The following is a 24945-nucleotide window of genomic DNA, read 5'->3' on the forward strand; positions in this document are numbered from 1 at the left end:
ACGGCTGGAATTCAACGCCATCCTCAAACAAAGCAAAAGCGCTCTCGATCGAAGCCATTACATTCGCCTCATAGCCCTGTCGTCCACCGATCTCATCATCAGCATCCCACTCACCCTTTATCTCCTCATTCTCGCCGCCACATCCCCATTGGAACCATGGATTTCTTGGGACAATGTTCACTACGGATGGTCATATGTGGGCTTGACTCCAGCTTCAACTTATCTGCGCACTGGGGCCAACGTCGCCGCCTTCAGTCTCCATCGCTACTTGTATCCCCTCTTGACCTTCATCTTCTTTCTGTTCTTCGGAGTTTCCGACGAGGCAGTCAATGATTACTTGAGAATGTTCAAAACCACAAGAAAATTGATGACTCGTGGCAGGAAACCTACAGCAAGCTTGTCAGTAGGACTTTGAGCGAGCTCGCAATGAAGCTGACGTCTTATCAGATCGTTCGTCCCAAAACTGGGTTCTAGCGTCGTCCAATCAGCTCCGATCTGGGGGGACGAGATTATCAAGGAAGGAGTCGAGCCGGAGTCTGCCTCTTTGTCCCCGATTTTCGCGAAGAATGGGCCTGGGCAGCAGAATCTGGCAGTGACGGTGCAAGTTGATCGGGAAATTGTTTAGTGGTCCATACTGTATATCCATATCCGTGCCATAGCTATACCCGTCGGCCGTCGACTATCTAGATTGACATCATGGCAGTCGTCTGCGGTGCGTAATGGCCTCTTGACCCCCGTACTGACTTCATTACCCCCCTGTGACGCGACCTCAACCCTGCTCTTAGCTACATAACTTCATTCGGCGAAACTCACAGAGCCTTGTTTAAATTCGAGTAGAGGTGCTAGATCTCTCACAGGGCATGCGAGTTCGAGGAACTGATGCTATGACCATCAGCTTATCATGATGTACCATTTTATCACGTCTCCTGTACAATGTTGACTTATCTCTTGCCTTGCCATCTATAGCTTCAACCACAGAAAGGCCGATGGTGATTGGGGTAGCTCGGACTCACCTTCAGAAGTTCTGCACTCGTCGCTCTGAAGCTGACATCGACGCAGAGGCATACGCTAAGGAAGTGCTTCAGATCCTGGCTGAGCTTGTCGGGGTTTTTGAGGGTTGGTGTTCCGTTGGTGGCGATGAGATACAGGGCTTTGAGTGGCTCCTCGTCTAGATACGGCGGTTCATTCTCGATCATTTCGATGGCCATAATGCCGAGCGACCAAATATCGACCTTGGCGCCGTACTCCTTCTGCTTCACGACCTCGGGCGCCATCCAGTAAGGTGTTCCGACCATGGTAGCGCGCTTAGACTTTTGGTCGGTGAGCTTGGCACAGAAGCCAAAGTCGGCTAAGGGTATCAGCTCGGTCAATACTTTCGAAGCAGGCGTTGGGATTATGTTCTAGTCCGCCATCCGAGTGGAGAACACTCACTAATTTTGACTTCCCCCTGGGCATTCATGAGTATATTATCTGACTTGATGTCACGGTGTATGATGCTCCTTGAGTGCAGGTGTTGCAGGCCGCGGCATGTCTGATGATCAGCATTGCCTGGTCGCTCAGGCAAAAGAATTTTTGACACGAGTAAACCTCCACATATCACGGAGTTATATGACCGAGTGTCAAGGAGACTCACCTCTAGGCAGATAGCCGAGATCTGCCGCTCTTCCAGCTTGTTGTTCTCGATGACGTCCGTCAACGCTCCGCCCTCCATGTATTCCATCACGACCCACAATTCCGAGTTGCGGATTAAGAACGCCTGAAGAAAGTTAACGACGTTCGGATGCTGCGAGTCGCGCATGACAATAATTTCATTGACGATGAGCTCCTTGCGGGGCTGCTGAGCGAGGTCCATCTGCTTGATGGCGACCTTGCGACCTGTTGCCAAGGTCTTGGCAACAAAAACCATGCCTGAGGCACTGGATCGTCAGCGAAACCCGATATGATCCGAAGCTCCTTTACGAAATTCGAATACAAGGGTGATTGAAGTAAATAGACCTGTAAATAGCGACATACCCTTGGCCGACCTTTTTGATTCGAGAATACAGCTGTGAGGGATCCTCGGGCCTCACGACGGAGCGTAACTTGTCCATGATCTGGGCCTCACTCATCGTGCTAATTCGTCGCTCTGCGCGACCGGAGGCAGGAGCAGGAATCTGGGGAGGAGGGGCCGCAACAGCTTCGGGCGTTATGGCATCGCTCCGAGAAGCTTTGGGCTCCACAATACGAGAAGCAGGAGGAGCACGGGGAGGTGCAGGTGCGGTCCTCTCAGCGAGTAAGCTTCGAGGGGCGGTGGACTGAACGTCAGTTGACAAGTACAGTCGAAAGCCAAGACCTCACTCTGCGGCCATGAAGTGAAGAGGCGAGTATATGGGATGGCTCGGGAGGAACGCGGCTCACTTCAAGCTTGCCCGTATCTTGTTTGAGAGCCCGCTGGGGTTGTAGTGGCCGAGTCTGACCGGCTTCGCGTCGGGATGCTTGCTGATCGAGCGCGTGGATGATTTCTTGAGGGGATCGATCTTGTATTTGCTTGCCTGCTAAGCCGACTCCCTCAAAACGACCTGCGGCACTGGAGTTTGACCTTCCAGATGGGGGAAGAGCCGGCACTGAGGTCGGCTGATAGCTCGGTCCGGCATCACCCATCTGCTGCCTAGTGTAGAATTCCAGAACGTCCAGCACAGCCTCAGGATGTCGGGCAGCCTCTTCTTTCGTAATGGCGGAGCTAGTCAGCAGTTTGGCCCATTGGGGTGGCAATCCCTGTTCATCAGCGTCCTCATCACATCTGAACCTTCGTTGATGAGAAAGCAGTGGCCAGCGAGTCGAACGTACCGTGAAGCCGCCGGTATCAGGGTCAAATCCCACATGGACCTGATGAACGAAGTTCGTCGGTGCGCTCACACCCATCAGTGGCGAACGTGAATAGATATCTTCCATCCAGCCATACAATTCTTCGTCGGATCGGAAAGCGAAGTAGAATAACTTGTCCTTGACTTCGATCTCGATACAGAAAGGCTTCAGATCGACTCGCTGAATATCTTGAACTTCGGCAAGGCTACACACAAACTGGGGAGTGTTTGATTGCTGCAGAATAAGTACATCAAATTTACAGCTATCACTCTCTCGCGCGCTTTGCACCAACTAGGCCGCATATCATATATGGAGGGCAGACGGAGGGCCAGAGTCGATTGAATTGCAGTCATGCCTGAGGGTGAACTCACCTCGTTTTTGAAGATCTGCAAATCCATGCCTCCGAGAACAAGCCATTTCTGTCTCCAGAGGAAGCTCTTCAGACCCTCTTCTTTGACGCTGACTGGGCCGGTTCTGACGGTCGAAATACTTCTTTCGCTGGCGCCTCTGATGCTAGTGTTTCCGAACGTAGCAGATGATATAGTAGGAAATCCAGAGCCATAGGCAGTAGAGGAAAAGGCAGAAGAAGCTGGCAGTCGCGATGTTGACTGAAGGACGGAGGGTGGCGACGAGATGGTACGGGAAGGAACGGGGGGAGCGGGACGAGAGGGCGTCAGAGATGAGTATGCCATGGCGAGGAAATGACCTGCTCAAGAGTGTCGTTACTTGCTCAAGTTATATATGACGGAGTGGATTATAAGGGAGAGGGTAATAAACGTCAACGTAGGGAAGCGCGATGACAAGGAACGAGGAAGAAAGGAACCTGAGAGTTATCGGGTCCAGGTTCAGTCGAGTCGTGTATTTATGAGTTGGTGACAGAATCGCAGTATACTGAGCTTGGTGGGAGACACGAGATATAGTATAGCAATGGGATGCGAGGGACGATGTTATGGCTGGAGAACGAGTAGAGTCACTAAGCTTAGTGATTCTAACTCAGTGCTCGCGACTGGGGGTCGAGAGGTGAGCAAAGGAGGGACGCATTGTCTAACAAATCGAAAAGCGGGTTCACCGAGATAGGCGTGCGGGGAGAAGCCTGTTTACGTAAAAGACTTTTTCCTCCAAAAACTCCTCGCCGAGCTCTGCAACTCGTATCCCGTCCATGTCCATTTGCGTGCCGTCATGATTCGAAGACCGATTTTCCGTCTCTCTCACGCATCTTGGGTCAGCGTATCATCCGCACCGATAATCTGCGAGGGACAAGCTCAACCCAGGCGCTGCTTGCACCCTCGATCAACATCATGGCTTCTCACACATGCTCTTGGGCAATCCTTCCCTCCGACACCTCGACCACTATCCCACCCGACCTGCACGCACGCTGCCATCCCTTCCTCACGGAGCATGTCCTCATCTCATCCCAGCTCGTGCTCATTTGAAAAGCCCGATCGTCCTTCATGGGATAACAACCATATGAATCCTGCTTCTCATCCCTCGTTTCCTGGTTACTCGCTCTCCTCCTCCCTCCCTGCACCCACCTTCCCTTGCTTCTCTAACGAATCCGAAAGTCATTCCACGGCACACAAGATAACGGAGGGACAAGAGTTCGACTACTCGGACGCTGTACGTTGCCGAGAATCTTCCACCTCGGCTCTCCACCGTAGCTCGGCTCCTATCCACCCAGCGCTGGCTTTCATCGACTCTCAGCTTCCGTATCTGGATATGGACCGCGATCTCCATCATGCGGACGCTGTGTGGGACGCATACGCTTCACTCTCTCCGTTTACTCGCAGAAATCTCCGTCCGGAACAGTTCGCACATATCGTCCAACTGGTCGTTCCCTCCATGTCGTATATCCGCCAACGCTTTCGACCATGCCCAGAATGGCGTGCTGTAGAGGATGTTGCCGAGCAGCTCGTAACCCGCATTTTGACCATCACATCAGACTTGAAGTTCAATCGTATAGCCGACACACGTTCCCCACCACCCGTCTGGTACACCTCTTGGCTTTCAGAAAAACCTTTCACAGCCCAACCGATCAGAAGCCACATCACGTCCTGCTATTCTCATGCCGTGCGAGTCGTGTCATATCTAGGGGACTATCACACTTGCGAGGCGCTTCACAACGATCTATCAGCTCTACTATCTGCTTCCTCATCTGCCATATGTGACGACCAACAAGGTGAACTGATTGGCCGACGCCTCTTTGCAATCACTCAACACTGCCATCATCACCGGCGGCGGCATGGCAGAAGCCGTCACCTCAACAGCAGTCCATCTTCCGATGAATCCTCCGTGCTGGCTGCCATACATCGTATCGTGTGGGACATCGACAAACTCGGCCTTTCCGGAGATCGACGTGTGGTCAAGAGCCTCATCAAAGCTTTGCACCTTGCCATTGGTAATGTTGTGCAATCGGATGCGATGAGAGAATTGGATGACATCCTTATTCGTTTTTTACAGTTTGACTACGGTCTGGATCCGCAATATCTCATTATAGACCCCGAAGCAAACGCCCGCTTCACGTCTCATCCACTGGCGGCTTTGTTAGGATGGTACGGAAGACGAGGGAATGGCTGGAAGATGATCAGTGCCTATGAAGTGATCCGACGCCCCGAACCTCTCGTGGCCGCCAACAATGCTGCGGTCTTCGAGAGGAACGACGTCGTCGACACCGACCACAGAATCGCGACTAAGCAAGGTGACTTGCCCCTTGTGAAAGTCGAAACGACTATGGAGGGGGGGTCGTTTCTTGGGGCCACTGGCTGTCCGATTGAACCGCATAGGAGTGACCAGCACGTCAAAGGCAATGCAAGTGAGTAGAGTTTCACTCTGGTCACAGTGGCTTTGTCTGATCTGTAGTGACCTCTTTGCCACTTCCCCTGCCATCACCTCTCTCTTCCACCGAGTTTCGTTCTATCAGAAGGTCATTCGAACATTTTTATGTCCCCATAGATGACCACTTGCGCAACGCGGAAACCTTATACGGACGATTATTGCAAGCCCAAAGTTCCGGAAGTACAGGTACCGACACAAGCAATGTGCACAAGACTATGATCTCGCACTCGTTACTGCTAGGGGAACCGCTTCTCGCTGTGCATACTCTTCGGACCGCCATACTTGTGGATCAAGAGCGCAACAACGCTTGGATGCATCTTATCCTATCACACGGGCAAAATGAACATCTGCAAGTGCCCATTTCTTCCAAATCGAGCTCCCTTTCTACTCGAGAATTTCCTCATCCGTTCCCATCGTTCACAATGCCCTCAAGGCCGGCTACGTCATCACTTCGTCTCCCCTTCGCTTCTACATTGACACCACTTCCACCCGTTCTGCGAGCCGAGTCCTTTCGCCGGGTGTGGTGTTTTCTTCGAAGGTCCACAGAACCGGATGCAGCCCTCACATCTGCCATTCGTTTGGCGCGAAATCATTTGCTTCACCTGCGTCGGTGTCGGTCTTTCGCAACGTATTCCGCCTGTTTCGACTACGGTGTACTGCGTTACTGGAATGATACAATTACTCTGTTAGAGCGTATAGTCAGTGAAAGTGTGGGCAAAGCGGGCTCGGTTCACGAGAGCTTCGAGGACGAAGTCATTTTGTGATGAGTGCAATGGAGGTCATTGGCCCGTACTAAAAAGGCAGTGAAGGAAATCCAGGGCACGGAGCCCACCACCTGAGTCAGTGTCGATCAAGTGGAATAAGAGGCGCGAGTACGACGGTGAAAGATTGGCTCGCGTTTGTCCAAGGGAGGATCTTCCTGACTATACAGACTTGAAACATTTGTCCAATTGACAGACCTTGAAATCACAAGCACTATCGCATGCGGTGTACACTCGTGTATCACACGGCCGGATCTATTGGACCGACGGGCGGCGCGTCTTTGACAGTGCAAGCATCCTCGTGTCACAACTTATTCCACCTTCGATTCAATGACCCGCTGACGGTGGAAGGATCGGGCCGTGTGATCAATAAACAAGATAACTTAACCGAAGTGCTCGAAAATCTTTCCAGTCGAGTAGAGGAGGTACGGACGACATCGAGATTTGATCGACATTGAGCCGAACCTCTGAGATGTGATGTATGCTGTCTGTCTTTGCATTATGCTGTGTGCGGTGGCCCTCACGGACTCACGGCATATATCACGTGTAGTCCGAATAAACGGGGAGCCTGGTATCAGGCGAGAGCATGGGGCAGGAGCAAAACGAGAAATCAAGGGTGGGCGTCCACCCACAACACGCTGTCATAATGGCGCTTTTTAAGCGCAATCCATGATGTTACAAGAGGCAGTTGGTCAACAAAACGAACGTCAATGAGAATAAGGTTCATCAGCTTGATTGGACCGTTGGTGTGCATTCGACTGAGATACCCATGTCGTGGGCGATCGTGGGAGGGTCATGGGAAAATCATAATTGGGAGGTTTCAAGGAAGATGCGACCCGATGTAGCCCTAATATCCCGCCGCGATGCCGTTCTTCCTTGAATCGCTTGAGGCGAAGACGGTACCATTTACCACCACGATCCCCTGTACTGATCATCAGCTACCGTCTTTCTTCTCTCACAACACATCTCCTTTATGTGCTCCTTCATCTTCTCCCCATTCTCCATCTTCCCCTTCTTCCCCTTCTTCCCCATCTTCTCCATCCTGATCATTTTCGAATGAAACGTTGAGATAAAAACTAACCTTCCGAAGCTCCAACATTAATATCATACAAACCTATCTCATGTCCTCTCTTTTCCAAAGCTTTTATAAGATCTCGATCTTCCCCTTCTGGTCCAACTTCTAAAGTAGTGATAGAAGGTACTACTTGATTATGCCATCTAGGTCTTTCGATAGCAGTCGAAAGATCATCCCCACATTCGAGGTTTAATAAAACTTGAGCTACCGAAGGGAATATACGTGAACCTCCTGAACCGCCGAATACTCCCCATAGGGAAGAATTTTGGAGGATTATAGTTGGAGATGTGGATGATAGTGGTCTATTAGTCAGTATGATCGTTCCGTATCGTTCTGAGATTGATGAGTTGTGAATACACAAATGGTGAAACGTGGGCGATAAGAAATTTGCTATTGGAAGGAACGGATGGAACAGATGTGATAGAGTGGTTGGAGATGAGAAGAAGAAAGGTGAAGATAAGGGTATGAGACGAGAGGAGAACAGAAGGGTAGAAGATGGAAGATCTAAAGAAGGGTAGGGTTGAAGAGAAATTGGAGGGACAAACTTTTTTCCCGGTGCGGGATAATTCCATGGACTGGGCCAAAGTCCAAAAGCATCAGGAGCACCAGGAATAGCAAAATCATCTGTACATCAGCTGTGAAGACGAATGGTAAAGATAAGAATGATACCTTGTTCGTCGTTGAAGATTATACCTGTTTCCGAGTCCATGACGTGACTACCCCAGATGAGGTTTACCTAAAGTCAGTTTTTCGTCTTACATGTTTCCTGTAAGATATCTAACTCCTTCAACATCGTCCAGAAACAGATATTCCAGAGCTTCAAATCACATTTTACGATCATGAGGGGAGTCATCGAATAACTCGTTACGAGATGTGAGATGAACCATAATACGACTTACAGTAGAAGTGACAGATGCTGCTCCACCCCATTGATCCACCACACTCAGATGAGTTGTCCCGTAATCGACCGGAGTACCATGTTGTAATCCGTAATAATCCATATCGTGAGTTTGATTCTGTCCATCAACATCTTCTCCTATCATAACTCACAACCTCACTTGACCAGGATCGAGTATACAGATGGAACGATGCGTCAGACGACAGGAATTGCTTGGAAGATGGTACTCACCGTAAGTTTTGAACGTGCAATGTTGGCCCATTCTTTAGTTCTGAACTCGGCCAATCGTGTGAGATTGTGAGCGAAAGTCGGATCTGTCACTTCTGATCTAGCACCAAATGCGAATCGTTGAGCTTCTATTAATCGATGTACGGCAAGTTCGTCCCAACATTGTTCAGATTCGAACGGTTCGAGTATGTTGAGTAAACCTAGCATGACGCCACCGCTGAGGGTAAGTCGTAGTACATTCATCCGAAGAGTTATGGGGTGGAATTGGAAGGTTGTGGAATACGTACGAAGAGGGGGCATCGGTAGTGTAGATTTGTTTTCCTCGCCATGTTTGGGAGATAGCAGGAGATGACCTGGCTTTATAGTCGGCAAGCTGCATATCAGCTGGTTTGACAACTCTCCAATGGAGCTGAAGCCGACGATAAACGAGGCATGAGGACAAAGAAGAAGTGTCTTGGATAGAAAAGGACTGAGAATACTCACATCCCGCAGAGTCATGACGCCTCCATGAGACCCGATAGTCTTTACTATACTCTTCGCGATATCTCCCTCATAGAACGCCCCAGGACCTTCTTGAGCTATCCTTTTCAAAGTCCTGGCGTATGCTTTGCGCTGTATGAATTCTCCTTCAACGAGAAGATATCCTCTTGGAGCGTAGATTTCAGACCATGTCGGACTGTCCAACATGAATTGACCGAAAAGCTGAATGAATTAGCCAATGATTGATCCAATCGTAGAAGTATCAAGAGTACGTGTGAAGAAGGAAAGAAACTCACACGAAGACGTCGAGCTAGTTCTCGACTGACTTGCCAACCCTTTTCAGCTATTTCAGCCACTGGCATGACAAGTTCTTCCCAAGAGAGTGATCCATATAGCTGATGCGCTACGAATCAGTTTCGTATTCTCATTAATCTACCTAGAGTATTCATGAGACAGTCTGAGGGATATGGAAAATTGATATGATCAACGACATACCAGCTTCTAAACCTCTCAATTCTCCAGGCACACCCACTGCCAATCCTCCGACCTGAGCAGCAACTCTTCCAGCTTTAGAAATGCCATACATTTCTCTCTCCACTTTCTCCGGACTGGTTTCTCTAAAATCCACAGCTACCACTCCACCCTCCTTTACCTCTTCCAATCCTTTCCATACTTCCACATCCCTCGATGTACCCTCCGGAGCTCGCAGGACAAGAAAACCTCCACCTCCTATCCCAGAAGCAAACCCGTTGAGAAGTCCAATACATAATGTAGTGGTGATAGCGGCATCGACAGCAGTCCCGTTTTTATCTCTCAAGATTGAGACACCAAGTTGAGAACAAGTGAGGTCTTCTGAAGCTACAGCTGCCGTAGTAGCGTTGATCAGGTAAGCGGGATTGCGTGGTAATCCAGTGGGCTTATGGTCAGCGGTGGGCGTCAGCATGGAAATAAGGTGCTTACAGGAGGAAGATTATATATAGGAGGTACCATAGGTTCATCTCTCACATCTCGTGATCTCCATGGTATTCGAGGTAATAAGGCACCTATACATAATCCGACAAGGAGGATGAGGATGTATGATAGAATTCGGACTAGTCGATCTGTCCGATTTTGGTACTTGTTCCGGACTTCCTGATCGGCCTCATCGGAAGAAAGAGATACCCTATTGAGGGGAAGAGGGAAGGAGATACGACGCCAGAATTTCCAAAGGGGAGTAGGGTGTGGGGAAGAGGAGGGAGAAGGTGGAGGAAGGAGAGGTTGTGATTCATCTTCTTGTGAAGGCATTAAGTTTGACTGACACTGTTGAGTATTACTCCTCGTCACAGCTAGACAGAGGGGCTGATGGTAAGAATATGACTATGGGGACATGAGTTGATAAGCAGGTCGTTTATAAAGATTGCAGCGAGTGATATCCGTAGAGTAGAGTACGGGTAGGATCTACTTATCGCCTCGGTCACCGCAGACATTCAATGGCCGATCGGCAGTTTAATCGATCCCCCCCTCCACCACGTGGTCCCAGTACAACGGGGCTCCGGCCCGATGATCGGACCGCCCTGTTGGATCCCATGGTTCCCCATGCTTCCTTCGTTGCCCCTCCGCCATCTGGAGTAGCCAGTAGCTAGTAGCTTCTTGCCCTCTTTGGTACGCCTTTCGGTTCCCCCTGACGACCGGTCATGTATAAGGGTCTACGTTCCACTTTACACCATCGTCCTTCACTTCATCCACGACTTTCGAACCGGTGTTTGATCACAGCTATCGCTGCATTCCACCCTCGCGTATCACCCAACCATCTAATCCCACCTTCGGCATCTGCACGAGGCATCAGGATGGTGTCCAATTGGCCTAAAGTGACCAAAGAGAATCCTGTATGTCCTCTCCTTCTCTTGCAGATGTCATCTACTTCCATGTGATAAGTCTCATCAAGTTCGAGTGTCGTAGAAAAGACAATAAAGTATCTAAACTCACAACCAGCTTGGATTGGATGACCCCACTTTGCTCATTCAACATGGCATCATCAACGGTCAATATATTGATGCTGAGGAAACGTTTGCTGTTGATGGTAAGTCTGTGACCTACATATACCACAACATCTCGACTATGTTTTCATTTCTGTTTTCAACCAATCACTTGGATGATTTATCGCCACTTCCTCTCCCCTGTTCTGGGTCCGACCATCATGAAACATTCCTAACCTCCAGATCCTGCTACAGGAAAGATCATCGGACATTGTCCCGATATGACAGCAGAAGATACTCGCAAAGCCATTGATGTTGCTCACAAGGCATTCAAATCTTATCGTACTACCACCCCCAACCAACGACAAGCTCTTCTTCTGGAGTTTTACCGACTGTATCAGGAGAATATCAAAGATATTGCAAGACTGATCGTTTGGGAGAACGGGAAATGTTGGAACGACGCTTTGACAGAGGCCAACTATGCTGGTAGTTTTATATCTTGGGCGGCTGGAGAAGCTGTGAGGGTTTATGGAGAAGTCGTCCCTTGTTCTTTACCGGGAGCGAAAAACTTTACCATCAAGCAACCTATAGGTGTTTGTGCTTTGTTGGTTCCGTGAGTTTTGTGTTTCCCTCCAATCTCACACGATCCTCCAAGTCCTTTGCATGCTGGATATGACGAGGTGCCATAGACATCTCGCTAATGTTCAGATGGAACTTTCCCGCAGCAATGATCGCCAGGAAAATCGGTCCGGCACTTGCCGTCGGCTGTACGGCAGTCATAAAGGTTCCAGCGGAGACTCCATTCACCAATTTGGCAATTATGGAAGTGAGCGATTTCTGCCTTTTGTGGCGATTCTTCAGTAACCCCTATCTTGTTGAAGTTCGGTGCTGAAGGCAGCTCGCTAAAAGGGCCGGAGTTCCTGATGGCGTACTCAACGTCATCACCACCGACAAGCACCTCCAAGAGGTCGGTCTGGAGCTCAGTACGAATCCTACCATTCGCAAGTTGTCCTTCACAGGGTCCACGCGAGTGGGGAAGATGTTGGCGAAGAATGCCTCAGGTACCCTGAAGAAGTTGTCTCTGGAACTGGGAGGGTGAGTCCAGCATTGGTCACTCACCACCTACCGTCTGGTATTCAAGTAACGCTCGGGTGGCAGGTGGCTCTTGTCGTGCATAAGGGATGGTTGTTAAGCATGAATCGAGTGCTTACCTCCTAGCAACGCCCCCCTCATCATCTTCGAAGACGCGGATCTTCCTACCGCTGTGACGGGAGCTATCGCCTCCAAATTCCGCGCCTCTGGTCAGACCTGCGTTTGCGGTGAGCCATCTCCCTTTGCCCTCCTCTTGTTTAGGGTATCCGTGAAGAGCATGTGCTGATCTTCAGCCAACAGAATTTATGTGCAGTAAGTCTTCCCTATCCTTCAGCGCTGCTCGATCACTGACTGTTAGTGAAACGATTTACGATGAGTTTGCCAAGCTTTTCGTCGAGAAAGTGAAAGATTTCAAAGTCGGTCCGGGATTTGACGAAGGGGTGACTCATGGTCCATTGTTCCACCCTCGTGCTGCGGACAAAGTTCAAAGTCACGTAGACGACGCCGTGTCCAAAGGTGCTCGAGTGTTGATCGGGGGTAAAAGAGGAGAGAGAAGTTTTTATCAACCGACGGTGTTGGCAGATGTGACGGAGGATTGTGTCAGTTTCTTCTTCATCATCATCCTCATCACTAGAGCTGACTTTTGAAGCTTCTCACGGGGGAGGAGACATTTGGACCTTTGGCAGCGCTGATCAAGTTTTCATCGGAGGAAGAGGTAATTGTGAGTCAAACGTCCTTTTCCACAAACCAACGTTTCATACTATCAAGACCTTTATCAGGAGAAATTAGATTCTTGGGGAATTGAGAATTGAGAGTAGCGGAGTTGATAATCAGGAACTTGCCAACAAGGCGGAAGTGGGCCTATCAGGTTATTTCTTTACCAAAGACACTGATAGGATTTGGAGAGTCGCCGAGGCGCTTGAAGTTGGGATGGTAGGTGCTAACACTGGGATGATTTCTCAAGTCTCGATGTGAGTCTTTGACTTTCTGCAACTTTCCATCCACTGTAGTCATCGATACCACTACTTCGGTGGCGTGTCCATGTCATGTCCATCATATCCCATGCCCGAAGGACGAGAAGAGATTGATTGAATGACGTCATGTCCTAATGTCCAGACCGTTTGGTGGTGTGAAAGAATCTGGGTATGGGAGAGAAGGAGCACATGATGGGACGCAAGAGTATCTGGTCACGAAAGCGATCGTCTTGGGTAAATCTGTACAATAGGGGAATTATCAAAAGTCGTGACGCTCGATGTTATGCATTGCTAACTGCCCAATGCCTGAGCAAATTACATACGTGGCGATAAGGGGGTCCGTTGATTGGAAAATTGCCTTTTTGGGAAAATGCGTCACGATGACGTTTGCGCTCCTCTTTCCCCTCAGTCTTCCCTTTATCCTCTTTTTCCCACCCACCATCTCCTTTTCTTCCACCCATTCATTCATCCGCTCTACCTACAAGACCTCTCTACTGAACCCCAAGTCATTGAATCATTAAACAAGTAGATATCAATAACAATATGGACCCAACAACCCCAGCTCAAACAGATGCAATCTCTCCTGAACCTCTTATCCCCGTATCAGACTCTTCCATCCCACTCACCCCCGCTCCTGGCTTTACTCAAACCACGGACGACGTAGACGGACACACTACAACCAACCCGGATTCCAAATCTCACCCCGCAGTCACGGGTTTACGACAAAGGGTGAACAAATTATCAACTTCGGTAGAACATGCCGCTGAACATCCTACGGTCAAACAAGCCAGAGGAGCGGCGGGAAGACAGATTGAACAGTTTAGAGAAATTTTAGGTAAGAGTGAATGGGTTAGAGAAGCTGAGAAGAGGAGTGGTGTGGATAGGGTTTGGTTAGTTGTTGGAGGTGCTTTTGCGTGGGTTTATTTTTTCTCACTCTATTCCCTTCTATAAGATTTCCTCCATATATATTGTTAACTCTCGTGCCATTGGTGGTATTTTCCAATCCATCGTAGAAATAATCCCCATACACCGTCGTGCCTGGGGTCAATTGAGATTAGGCTATCTCCCTTTTTATCCACTCGGATAAGGGAATGAGGGGTTTACTCCCTTTCAAGAGTCTCACTTAATTCACATTGTCCTGCTTCGTGTCATCATTGGGTATAGTGAGGACGAAGAAACTTCCCAGGTAGCTTGTTTCCCCCAGGTTGATTTAAATCAACCCCCATCCAGTTGTGAAGTGAGACATCGAAGTGGTCAATTCCTCATGGATACGGAGAAAAAGTCAGAAGCTTATTCCTCAGATACCTCCTTCTCATCCCTCTCAACATTTTCGGTCTCGGTCTACCAACTACAACCCTGTTGACTTTTATCCCACCGTCGTACCTCGCTTTGGATCTCCTTGATCGTTCTCCAGCAGGAACGACGAACAAAGATGAACAGATCAAGAGTCTTTTGAGTTATTTCGTAGTTTTGGGCTATATCCAGTTTTTGGAAAGTCTGGCTGCTGGTGTGTTAGCTAGGAGGATTCGTAAGTGTCGTCATTCCCCTGATGCCTTTGTCTTTGATAGCGTCAAAAGATCTCATCATCTGGTAATGATCCCCAATCTTGAAACTCCCCTTTTCTCCATGTCACATAACCTCTCCCGTGTAATTTCACTGGGTACCAAAGAATATAACCACGTGGGAGACACTATGGATCTGATCAGACGTCATGAGGAGTAATCTTATAAGGAGGGTGAAAAGCTAACCCACAGCACAATATTACACCCTCAAACTAGTCTTCCTCGCTTATCTCCTTCACCCAAGCACGAACGGAGCTATCAAGATACACAATGCTGTGTTTCGACCATTCATCCGTTCTCCTATAGGTCACGGTGTCATACCCACTCCTCCCCAGACGGTCAGCGGAAATCAATCTCAGGGCGCTTCGCCCGAAACACGTGAAGGTGTTAAATTGCCCAGTGGACCGGGGAGTGGAGTAGGGATGGAAGTGCCTAAATGAAGTCGAGTGGAGAGAAGGATGATGAAGGTGAGATGAGTACACGAAGGAAGATATTTTTATGTGTATGATGAATTGCGTATGTATGATTTTGATTCGAGATTTGGTATCACAGCAGATATGTATGGTTGACCCAATCCTGAGCATGCCACATCGTCTCGAATGCTGTGGGAGGACAGAGTGGTTGGATGGTACATTAGTGGATGCATGATGTGGTTGGTATTATGCAAGGGAGCATCGAGGTGGAGTTAAATTCTCTATGGGTTTTTGAAGGAATGGCAATGCATGAGTAGAAGTATATATGTAGGCATTCTTGCGAATTCATCTTTTCCCTTCCATCTCATCTTTACTTCCATCCCTCGAACCTGGTTAAACAGTTGTTGTATCCCGTGATGCGTGATGTTTGACATTTGACACTGTCTTTTCTCTTTTCGACCTTATCTCATCACTTCTTTCATCTTGTCTCTCTACAATTCTCTCACTTTCACTTCCGTCTACATCTTTCACTTCTTCTCTTCCCTCTCACAACCTTCCTCTTCGTGATTCTCTAATATTCTCTCAATTTCCTTCCTCGGATCTTAAGTTAACCCCAAAGATTATCGAACCTCCTCAACTCGAGTTTCCGACTCTCAGCTTTGAGATCAATCGTAAATCTCTTCAAACACGTCTGGTCAGATTTGATGATCAGTCAAAGTATTCTTCGATCCGATCCGAATTCGGATTCCTAGGTCTAGAGTAGACTCTGGTATCATCAAATCACTCGATTTACTTTCGAGCCTCGCGCAGAGCTCGCAAGTGCATATTTCAACACGTTCAAAATACGATTCGACCTAACTTAAGAGCAATCGTCCTCGATCTCTCAATCTTTCGCTCACTGGATCACTGATTCTCTCCTTCTTTAGGTCTTTGGAAACTTGGAGACCTGGATCTCTGAAACTCTCGGTCTCTCGGCGTCTGGATCTCTGGAACTCTGGACAATCGGACGATTGGAAGATTGATGCTCATTGTGTCGATACGTTGAATCTGTTGAAACATCAAAATGAGCACAGTTTCGTATAACTATATACCGAGCGTTGTGAAATTGCAAAATGGTGATACGGTAGTAGCCAATGGTAAGTCCTTTCCTTCCCTATCCCCATATACTAGTAACTATTCTTATCCCCATTTTCTCCTTTTAAGATCTACAATATCTCTCAAAGTTTCTTCTTCGTTCTACCAATATCTTACCTTGACCTAAAGGGACGTAAAGTCTCATAGACAATTTCCACTCGTTTCCCCGATTTCGAGAAAGACAATTTGTCTTAAATTTCTGATGAGATCTAAATGACCACGAGATGTGAGGTGAAGGCTAAGTGTTAGATCATGTTTACGTCTCACCCCCTTGGTCAGAACGAGATGGTAAGTCTTATACGATTTCGTATCGTTCGTCCGAAACCTCGTCAACCTCTTGTTCATCCCCTCGACCTGATGACGAATGATGGGATAAAGTGGGACGTCAATGTCCTTCGAAGGTTTCGAGTGGAGGAAGGGTTGATAGGGTCGGTTGATGTCACGACTTCGGAACAAGACGGACATTGTCGACACACGACGCTGAGGGTTTGATTGGACCTCATTTGACATGACGGCCTATGCGATGAAGAGACCTCACTTATCAATGGTCGTCTGGAGGACGTCGGTTCAAAGATCAATACTGCTTTTTCCGAACATATGATAAAGACAGCACAGGAGAAAGCTGACATTGGAGGAAACGCATACACCATAGCTAGGATCATCGAGTTCCTTCCCGCTAATACCACCCCGAAAAAGGGAACGAAACATACCGGCGAATTACAAGTCAGAGTTGCTTTGTATTATCGACCGACCGATGTGAGTCTAACAAATTTGCTACTCTACATCTCTCATCTATACATCTCTGTCCATCGACTTGCTTTATCACGATTCACACCTTCCCCCATTTCATGACTCTACCTCTTCGGCGGATCAGGACACTTGAAGAAGTTGTCCGAGGGAGACTGATGGAGTACACCAGCCCATCAGATCGGGGATACTATGATTGGGAGCTACATAGCTGATATTCAGATCTGGGCACGTCATCTATCCGACTCTCGCCTTCTACTCGCTGCCATACATACTGACACGCAACCCCTTTCCAACGTAAGAGGAAAATGTTATGTGTGGCATAAAGATAGGATAGACGATTTAATCGAATGGAAAAGAAAACCCGACCATTTCTACTTTATTAAATTCTTTGATCCTTATATCAAACGAGAGTTTGAGGTGATACGTACTGAGACGGTGAAGAATAGTGAGTGTCGTGGCGGTTTCTTTTCCGTCATCAGCCCTTTCACTGCAAATCCTCCTGTCGTAAACTTCATGTCATCGACTGTGGTTTTTAGAGGCCCCAAGATATTCTCGTATAATGCTCTTCCTAGCTGTCCAGTGTTGTGCGGCGGTCACCACATCCGCACTGAGGCCTTCTATCGGGTCTTGTCATATGTTTGTCCCCCTGAATCCGTCAGACTTCGATTTTGGGAGCACCCACTGACCTTCAGTCCCCGTCGACGTAAAACAAGCTCTTTTATCCCGCTATGAATACCTCATCACTGAAAAAGAAATGGTGGCCGATTTGACCGACGACTTCCGCTCCTGTATTGTATGTGATCAATGGGCAGCATCACAAGATTCGGTCCGTTGCGAGTGAGTCTGTCTTCAGTCCTCATATCCACATCGAATCTATCTGACGCGAAAGAACCTGCAAAAACAGCTATCACATGGCATGTATGAACCCTCCATTATCGGCGAAACCTGCCAAAGGATATTCTTGGGTCTGTCTTCCTTGTTCGATGCAACGACGCAAAGACGTTCAAGATCAAAAGTTCATTTTCACCTCCAATGGCCCCGCTCCCTCTCGCCCCAATAAAGTCAATGGCAAAGTCAAAGACAAACAGAAATTCGTCGGACCTCGTAGACCTGATGTCACACATCGTGGATGGCCATGGAGATATTTCGGGCAAGTGGCTTTCTTTCGTCCCTCGCATCTGTACTGATGATCAGCATGTATACCCATGTAGAGGACGCTTTGGATCCAGATGATCAAATTTTCCCCAGGTCAGCGACGAGGATAGGAGCGAAATATCAAGCGACTGTACCTTCATGGGAGGAGCAGCAGGAGATGGAAGCGAAGCATAGCATTATTGAAGCCCAAGCTGGACCTTCACGCCATGTCAGAGGTATGTCTGAGTTGACAGTCCCGTGGTGATGTTGATACTGATGATCAGTCGAAAGAGGTCATGACGGTGATAAGAAACATGAACCTACAAGTTTCCTCCTTTCTCGTCCTGCAGATGATAGTGAGTTCAGAAGTGATTCAGTGAAGGCATGTAATGATAAATATAGTCGACTCGTATATGGAAGAAGTCTCCAAAATGCGACTTGCCGTTCCTCCCTATGATTTAGAAAGATTGAACAAAGCCGTCGGGGCTTATACTGCTCATGGAAGAGAGAAGGCTCTCACGATCATGAGAAATGCTCGATTAGAAGACTTTTCTCCTGTCCTCGTGAGTTTCCACCTGTACACACTGTACTTCCCACAGGCGGTGATTGTGTTGACTTTTGCAGTTTACTCAACAAGAAACTCAGATATTCCAACAAGAACTTGATAAATGGGGTGGTCTGGACGCACATGAGATCGCCAAAGTGTTAGGCAAACGTCCATCCGAAGTACTTCGTTTTTCATACATGTGGAAAAACAAACAGCTCGCTTCGGAAAACGAAGCCATTCGACAACATCAAAAAGTCACTCATGCTCATGCTAGGCAAAGTCAGACCTTGGGTGCACCGTCATTAGGAAAAATCAGAACTACGAGGGATTCCAGTGGGTCGGATGATGAGGTATCTCTGTATGGATCAGCGACCAGACGTATGCAATGTGCGGCATGTTCGACTAGGTTAGGAACGGTATGGTGGAGATGTCCAAGGAGTTTACCTGGTAAAGCTATGTGTGAGACTTGCGGGTGAGTAAAATCGAAAACACATATATTCTCGCTTTCAGTTTCTTGACACTTTGCGTGACTGGGAGGATGATTTGAAGATATGGAGAGGACAGAGGTGCTGACGTGTAGATCGAATTATCGAAAATACGGCGTTATATCATTTGTCAAAGCGGAAGATAGTAAGCGTCCAGAGAAGAAAGAACGGGAGTTGAAGAAGTCCAAGGTCTGTTTTTTTCCATTTCTTTCTCTCTCCTGCCGTTGTTGATATTTCTCGCTCGTATTTTCATGTACTGATGATCAGGGAGAAGCAAGTGGTACGGCAACACCAGTTCCTACACCGGCACCCAAATTACCACCTTGTGCAATGTGCAAGAGAATGGAACCGAAGAGTAGTATGGCGAGATGTAAAACCTGCACTTTTTCCGTTCACAGCGGTGAGCTTCTTATCGGATGTCAGTTTGAAGACGGACTGATGAGTAGGTTGTTATGGTATTGAACCTCAGGAAATGGGATCGAATTGGGAATGTGAATTATGTCTCGGTCAACGTGAGACTGATGATGCTTTGGTATGTCCTCTGATTCTTTATATTGTCGCCTTCCAGCATCCCACCAATCAACCCTCTACTCAGGATTCTAACATCCTTCACCAAATCTCACCTAATTCTTCCTCAAGCTAGCCCCATCAATTCTTCCCAAGCCAGTCGCAGAATTCCTTTTGAACCTAAGTATTGTCAAAGAGGGATCGGACGGTAGGTTAATCAACAGCATCCTCGATGCGTATTATGTCCCGCTCAACAACCTCCAATTCCAACAAAACGAAAGAGACTTCCTATGGAATTCGACATGCTCTCCGCTCTCAAACCTACCGAAGGTCGTCGATGGGCTCATATCCTCTGTTCTGTCTGGCAATCCGATGTGGTATTCACCACACCTACCGCTCTCAAGTCCGTGGAGGGTATCTCGACGTTATCCAGGGAAAGTTGGATGGGACAATGTACTCTTTGTCAAAGAGAAGATGGGGCGAAAGTTGATTGTGCGGAATGTGGTGTACGATTTCATGCTAGTTGTGCTTGGTTGGCTGGGTATAAATTCGGCTTTGAGTTTAGTTTGGTGAGTTGTTACGGTTTTCATATCCATCCAAATATCTTCAGAGAGGTTTGTATCCCTTTACACCTTCCAGTGATTTTGCACCTCATGGTGTATCAATCCTACTTGTAGATCCTCCTCTACTTATTTCGCTACCTATCCAACACCCAAAGACACAGTGTTTCAATACACACATATACATTCACGTCATCATCATCATCATCATCATCCATTCATTCCCATCTCTACCCATACTGCTCTCCAATCATCTGTGTGTATTCTCTCCCGCTTCAAAACATTTGAACTTCGCCTCTAGCTCTACAACGACCTTCAGTTTCATTTGTTCAAATCTCAGAAAATGAGTCGAGGAAGAGGGAAGTGGGAAGGTGGGAAGGGGGAAAGTGGTAAAAGTCGTCTACACTTCCTGACACATTCAGGCAAAAGCAGGTAAAAGAGAATCAGTAAACATAACGAAATTCAAAGAAGAAACAGGAATAATGTCATCTCAAATTTATTGTAAATCTCACGATATCACACAAAGAACATTATACGATCCTCATGAGATTGATCCGGAACAGAATGAAACGGCTTTACAAACCTACGTATCGGCGTATAAAGGTTTACCTTTACAAGGTGCTTTTCCTTTATTACGTAAAGCTCAAAGATTAGATTTGTTCATTTCTTCTCCTGAAGAACGAGTGAGGGAGAAGATATGTGCGGGGTGCGGGACGGATGTTTCTCCTTTATGGTATCGTTCACCTAGACTGGATGAGATGGATGTTGATATGGATTTGAGAGTGGAGCAAAAGATGAAGGAGAGAGTGATGGGGTTTGAAGATATTTGTCATTTGTGTAAATTTACAAGATGATTTGAGTTTTGGAGATAAAAAGGATGCAGATGGAGAAGAAGGAAGGAAGGAAGGAAGGGGGAGATTATCATCTAATTGCTTTGGATAGTTGAAGAGTTGGAAAAAAGATATCTTAAAAAAGATAGAAAGGGAAAATGCACATTGGTTCATGATTTGCATTTGACGACGCTATGTACCATGACCGAGTCGATTATCCAATTGACGACGACGAGTGAGACATAAGTGGACTATGAGAGTGAAATAGAGATTGCGAAAGTGATGAGAGTAAAGAAAGTTTCGAATATGGGATTTCATGCAAAGTATTCCAAAGTTGAAACACGGAACTCATCGAGTAGTCAACCCACGAGAGTCAAGGAGATTATGGAAAAGAGTTGACATGAAAGAACGACAACCGAATTGGATAAAAAGCAAAAAGCTGCACCATTATCACGCAATTATCTCCTCAGTATCATCAACCAATTCTTCCACCCATTCTTCGACTTTCTCACTTTCCATCTCCCCAACATCTTTCCTCTTTACGATCTTTCCAAACAACTTTTGTCCTTCTTTGACCTTTTCATGTAATTTGGAATACCAAGCATTCCATTCTGCCAAAGATCTTAATCTACTTGCTAACATTTCAGCACTTCCTCTATTCTCTTCTGCTGCATCTTCTTCGTCGAACACCCTCGAATGTTCTTTAAGTTCTTTACGAACTTTATGTTTTTGATCTTCTGACAAAAGAGATGGAGGTCTAGGACGCCAGATGAATTGTTTGAATTTATCAGCTTGAACGTGAGAAAGAAGTTGACCACGCCAATCCCATAGTGAATAACCTGGTTCGGCCTGGGAAATCAGCGTGACTTCTTTGTTTTCAATCTTCCTGTTTCGATCTACATGTGTTGTTTACTGTCGACAGATATCTCAAGAAAATGAAATCATAGGTGCTGTATACAAGTATACCACACAGACAGAAGTTCGTGTCTTCACATGATTGGTATTCACTTTCACTCTCGTACATCGATAGGTAGAGGATAGCACAAACGGGTGTGCATACATTACCCGGATAGACTCTGAAAATTTGGACGGATGATCGCGAAAATATGAGAAGGAACAAGAAAAGATGGAGATAGATGGTCACTCACAGTGGGCTTGTAAGCACTAGCAACAGTTACCAGATACCTACCACTCGGATCCCAAGCTGGAGCTTCGTTTATCCCAAAATGTTCTCCCAAAGCTAATTGAGTTATATTCGCACCGGGATCTTGACCTTCTTTAGCCCTAACATTCTGATCCGTCGTGAAATCCATATCCCAAAATTCAATGTCATACTTGGTAGCACTTCCCAAAGTCGCAATGACCAAATGTCTACCTTTAGGACTCCAACCTAAATAATTCCCAGTTTTTCCCTCCAACACTTTGATAAGACCGAAATCATCTCGTTTGGTATCACGTTGATAAAAGGAGAAATTATATCGGACCATGACACCAGGAATGGGTTGACCGTAATTAGGATCAGAGGTTGAAGCGATTGCGAATCTATCACCGTATGGTTCCCATCTGAAAGAAGGGATATATTCTTTATGTTCAATGACATCGACTGGGATGGCGGGTTCCCGAACACGGAAAATCTCAAGATTACAATATGTCGCTTTATCCTTTGATTTGGCTTTGCCTCGATGACGATCGACTTTGACACAGAGGTATTTACCTTGATTATGCCAATATAAGTGACACTGAAATTAGCGCGTTTCTGACGATTGGGCTATTCTATTCGAGATATGTATACTCCAAGTGTCTTCTCTAGAAATGAGGAGGGATAAGGACATGGATCGAAGCTCACAGTTGTGACATTATACAAATTCTTAGACCTTAAGACACTCTTTGAAGGGATAGACATGACGTTGACCCTAGCTGGTTTACTCTCAGCCTCAGGTGTCCAATAAGCCAACATGAATTCTTTTTCCTTCTTCAGTTCTGAAGGTCGGAAATCAGCATCACTGGGTGGACACCATTCGAATTCTTGCACTCCATCAATCTTAAGACTTCTCTTATCCAACAACAACATTGACGGTAGTTCATACACTGAGATAGCAGAACCAGGTTGCAATCGTGCCACGTATTTATCGTTCGGTGACCATTTGAGTTGAGGAGGGGTTCCAGGAGGTAGATCAGAACGAGGTTCATGTCGGAATGTACGCAATACGCGAATGTTCTTGATATCCCATACGACGATATGATTTCCTTCATCTTCCGGAGCAAAGGTCATTCTGACACTGGCATTTGATGAAGTGGAAGGATGATCCAGAGGTTCGGGTGACCAGGTGACTAGGTATTTTTCACAAGGAGAGAAGCTGACGGATCGAATACCGGGATGAGTGAAACGAAGGACGTTCACACCGTTTGCCCCATCTAATTCGGGACCACACCATAGAGCCACACCGACCCAGTGGACGGAGGCAAGATAAGTACCGAGAGGCGACCATTGGCAGAATAGTTCTCCCCATTTCTGTGGGTCAGCAAAGTTTTGATTTACTCGGAGTGAATGAGGTTTTGCCTATCGAGACATTCACTTCGCATCTACACTGAGGAGAGAGTGGAGCAGGTGAACTGGTGATCGTGACAGTGATAGTGATAGTAATGGGCAGAGGACTGGGTACGAAGACAGCCAAAAGTCCAACTCACATTATTTTTAACAGGTTTCCCATCCGATTTCCTCACTACCTCCGACACCCCATTCCTTCCATTCCAATACAAATTCGCATCATTATCCCTCAGAGTGAGATACTGATCTCTACCCAGAGGATCCGCCAACCAACTTCGCATATTTTCCTATGCGTCAGTTGATCCGCCACACTGGTCATCACGACACTCACACGTTCGACGAAAGGACGATCGAGATATCCGGTGGGTAAAGCACCATCGCCTGAACTCATGTTGGAGTATTTATCAATGTCCGCAAAGTAATTGGCGAACAATTGATGGGCTTTACCGAACCAAGTTTTGTTGAGGACACGTTGTGCGGTTTGGGCTTCTTGAGCGGTTGGGTAGGTGAGGAAAACGAAGCTGAGAGTTAGCTCATGTACTCAGCCAGAATTCAACAGGACCGGTCAAGTTGCAGATGAAAGTGTTGACATGAATCAAATGTGATGTGATGAAAATCATATACAACAACATGAAGAATATCAAGAGACTCGATACCCCGTAATGGTGCAGAATACACAGTGAGGCAGTAGTGTTGAAGGTTATATACAGTGTGAAATCTTGGATAAGAGGAGAGTTGTAAGTCAAAGAAAGATATAAAGCAAACCAAAACTGACCCTTTATTAGTGTCAGCAACATCATCCCAAGGCATCTCAATCCGATCATCATCAATAGGAACACCAGCTTTCTCAAATAACAACTTGAGTCTTTCTACCAGTCGATCTTTTCGATCCCTGTTGACTATTGGTGTTCCATCTATAACGATAACATTTTCGAAACCTTGTTGAGCGTCTACTGCGTAGCTGAGAGATTAGCTTCCATATGCCTTTGATGTAAATTTTCTCCCATAAGCAGAAGGGGAGGTACTTGGAGGTTGATATACTTACCGCTGTTCTATTTCCGCGTAACCTTGTTCCAGCTCATATTGTAAATCAGACTCTTCGTCTGTAGAGGAACTACCGTTCATTTCGTATGACATGGTCAAGTAGGTAAGGGGTAAAGGTAGGATGAGAGGCCAGATATGTAGGGTGATTTGGGGGGAGAACAAAAACCAGAAGCGTAGACAGCACGGGAATTTCGTTTCGCTTTCTGTCAATGTGGCATTTTTCACGTGGCGCTTGGCACAATCTTAACCGTCACTCAAAGCATTATAATTCATATGAAGGCATTAATCTTGG

At 47.0% G+C, this 24945-nt stretch overlaps 7 protein-coding genes across 7 annotated transcripts; 2 read left to right on the plus strand and 5 right to left on the minus strand.

Moving 5' to 3' along the window:
• Nucleotides 1-241: 241 nt before the first annotated feature.
• On the minus strand, nucleotides 242-3825 carry TREMEDRAFT_71885 (uncharacterized protein). The gene is made up of 10 exons (XM_007005508.1): nucleotides 3216-3825; nucleotides 2827-3078; nucleotides 2398-2754; nucleotides 2014-2294; nucleotides 1634-1916; nucleotides 1432-1531; nucleotides 1014-1348; nucleotides 814-882; nucleotides 448-775; nucleotides 242-399 (listed from the first exon to the last, which is right to left on the minus strand). Exons 1-9 carry the CDS (start codon nucleotides 3534-3536, stop codon nucleotides 770-772), a joined length of 2004 nt encoding a protein of 667 aa, XP_007005570.1. The 5' UTR covers nucleotides 3537-3825; the 3' UTR covers nucleotides 242-399; nucleotides 448-769.
• A 180-nt stretch (nucleotides 3826-4005) lies between these two features.
• On the minus strand, nucleotides 4006-5073 carry TREMEDRAFT_57194 (uncharacterized protein). The gene has a single exon (XM_007005326.1). It carries the CDS (start codon nucleotides 4887-4889, stop codon nucleotides 4578-4580), a length of 312 nt encoding a protein of 103 aa, XP_007005388.1. The 5' UTR covers nucleotides 4890-5073; the 3' UTR covers nucleotides 4006-4577.
• Nucleotides 5074-5884: 811 nt separating this feature from the next.
• Nucleotides 5885-6932, minus strand: TREMEDRAFT_57195 (uncharacterized protein). The gene has a single exon (XM_007005327.1). It carries the CDS (start codon nucleotides 6248-6250, stop codon nucleotides 6077-6079), a length of 174 nt encoding a protein of 57 aa, XP_007005389.1. The 5' UTR covers nucleotides 6251-6932; the 3' UTR covers nucleotides 5885-6076.
• A 352-nt stretch (nucleotides 6933-7284) lies between these two features.
• Nucleotides 7285-10402, minus strand: TREMEDRAFT_69149 (uncharacterized protein; the record flags this gene model as incomplete). The annotated part of the gene is made up of 11 exons (XM_007005509.1): nucleotides 7285-7364; nucleotides 7519-7814; nucleotides 8058-8136; nucleotides 8182-8248; nucleotides 8412-8528; nucleotides 8642-8855; nucleotides 8926-9011; nucleotides 9122-9340; nucleotides 9415-9521; nucleotides 9614-10034; nucleotides 10079-10402. The coding sequence occupies 11 exons, from the start codon at nucleotides 10400-10402 to the stop codon at nucleotides 7285-7287; spliced, it is 2010 nt and encodes a 669-aa protein (XP_007005571.1).
• Nucleotides 10403-10791: 389 nt separating this feature from the next.
• Nucleotides 10792-14929, plus strand: TREMEDRAFT_71888 (uncharacterized protein; the record flags this gene model as incomplete). The annotated part of the gene is made up of 14 exons (XM_007005510.1): nucleotides 10792-10983; nucleotides 11090-11177; nucleotides 11317-11686; nucleotides 11782-11899; nucleotides 11972-12168; nucleotides 12292-12392; nucleotides 12459-12477; nucleotides 12524-12764; nucleotides 12815-12886; nucleotides 13000-13136; nucleotides 13282-13373; nucleotides 13646-14053; nucleotides 14441-14667; nucleotides 14894-14929. 12 exons carry the CDS (start codon nucleotides 10792-10794, stop codon nucleotides 13666-13668), a joined length of 1650 nt encoding a protein of 549 aa, XP_007005572.1. The 3' UTR covers nucleotides 13669-14053; nucleotides 14441-14667; nucleotides 14894-14929.
• Nucleotides 14930-16845: 1916 nt separating this feature from the next.
• TREMEDRAFT_31780 (uncharacterized protein) lies at nucleotides 16846-21085 on the plus strand (the record flags this gene model as incomplete). Its single annotated transcript, XM_007005230.1, has 11 exons — nucleotides 16846-17004; nucleotides 17218-17443; nucleotides 17691-17835; nucleotides 17888-18178; nucleotides 18515-18695; nucleotides 18757-19151; nucleotides 19260-19353; nucleotides 19432-19564; nucleotides 19608-19696; nucleotides 19896-20240; nucleotides 20654-21085. The coding sequence occupies 11 exons, from the start codon at nucleotides 16846-16848 to the stop codon at nucleotides 21083-21085; spliced, it is 2490 nt and encodes an 829-aa protein (XP_007005292.1).
• Nucleotides 21086-21224: 139 nt separating this feature from the next.
• TREMEDRAFT_71889 (uncharacterized protein) lies at nucleotides 21225-24801 on the minus strand. Its single transcript, XM_007005511.1, has 7 exons — nucleotides 24655-24801; nucleotides 24385-24570; nucleotides 23941-24130; nucleotides 23750-23896; nucleotides 22908-23573; nucleotides 22210-22800; nucleotides 21225-21910 (listed from the first exon to the last, which is right to left on the minus strand). Exons 1-7 carry the CDS (start codon nucleotides 24744-24746, stop codon nucleotides 21512-21514), a joined length of 2271 nt encoding a protein of 756 aa, XP_007005573.1. The 5' UTR covers nucleotides 24747-24801; the 3' UTR covers nucleotides 21225-21511.
• Between the last annotated feature and the right edge of the window lie 144 nt (nucleotides 24802-24945).

The sequence above is a fragment of the Tremella mesenterica genome (genome assembly GCF_000271645.1).
Source record: "Tremella mesenterica DSM 1558 unplaced genomic scaffold TREMEscaffold_7, whole genome shotgun sequence".
NCBI classification, from domain to species: Eukaryota; Fungi; Basidiomycota; class Tremellomycetes; order Tremellales; family Tremellaceae; genus Tremella; species Tremella mesenterica.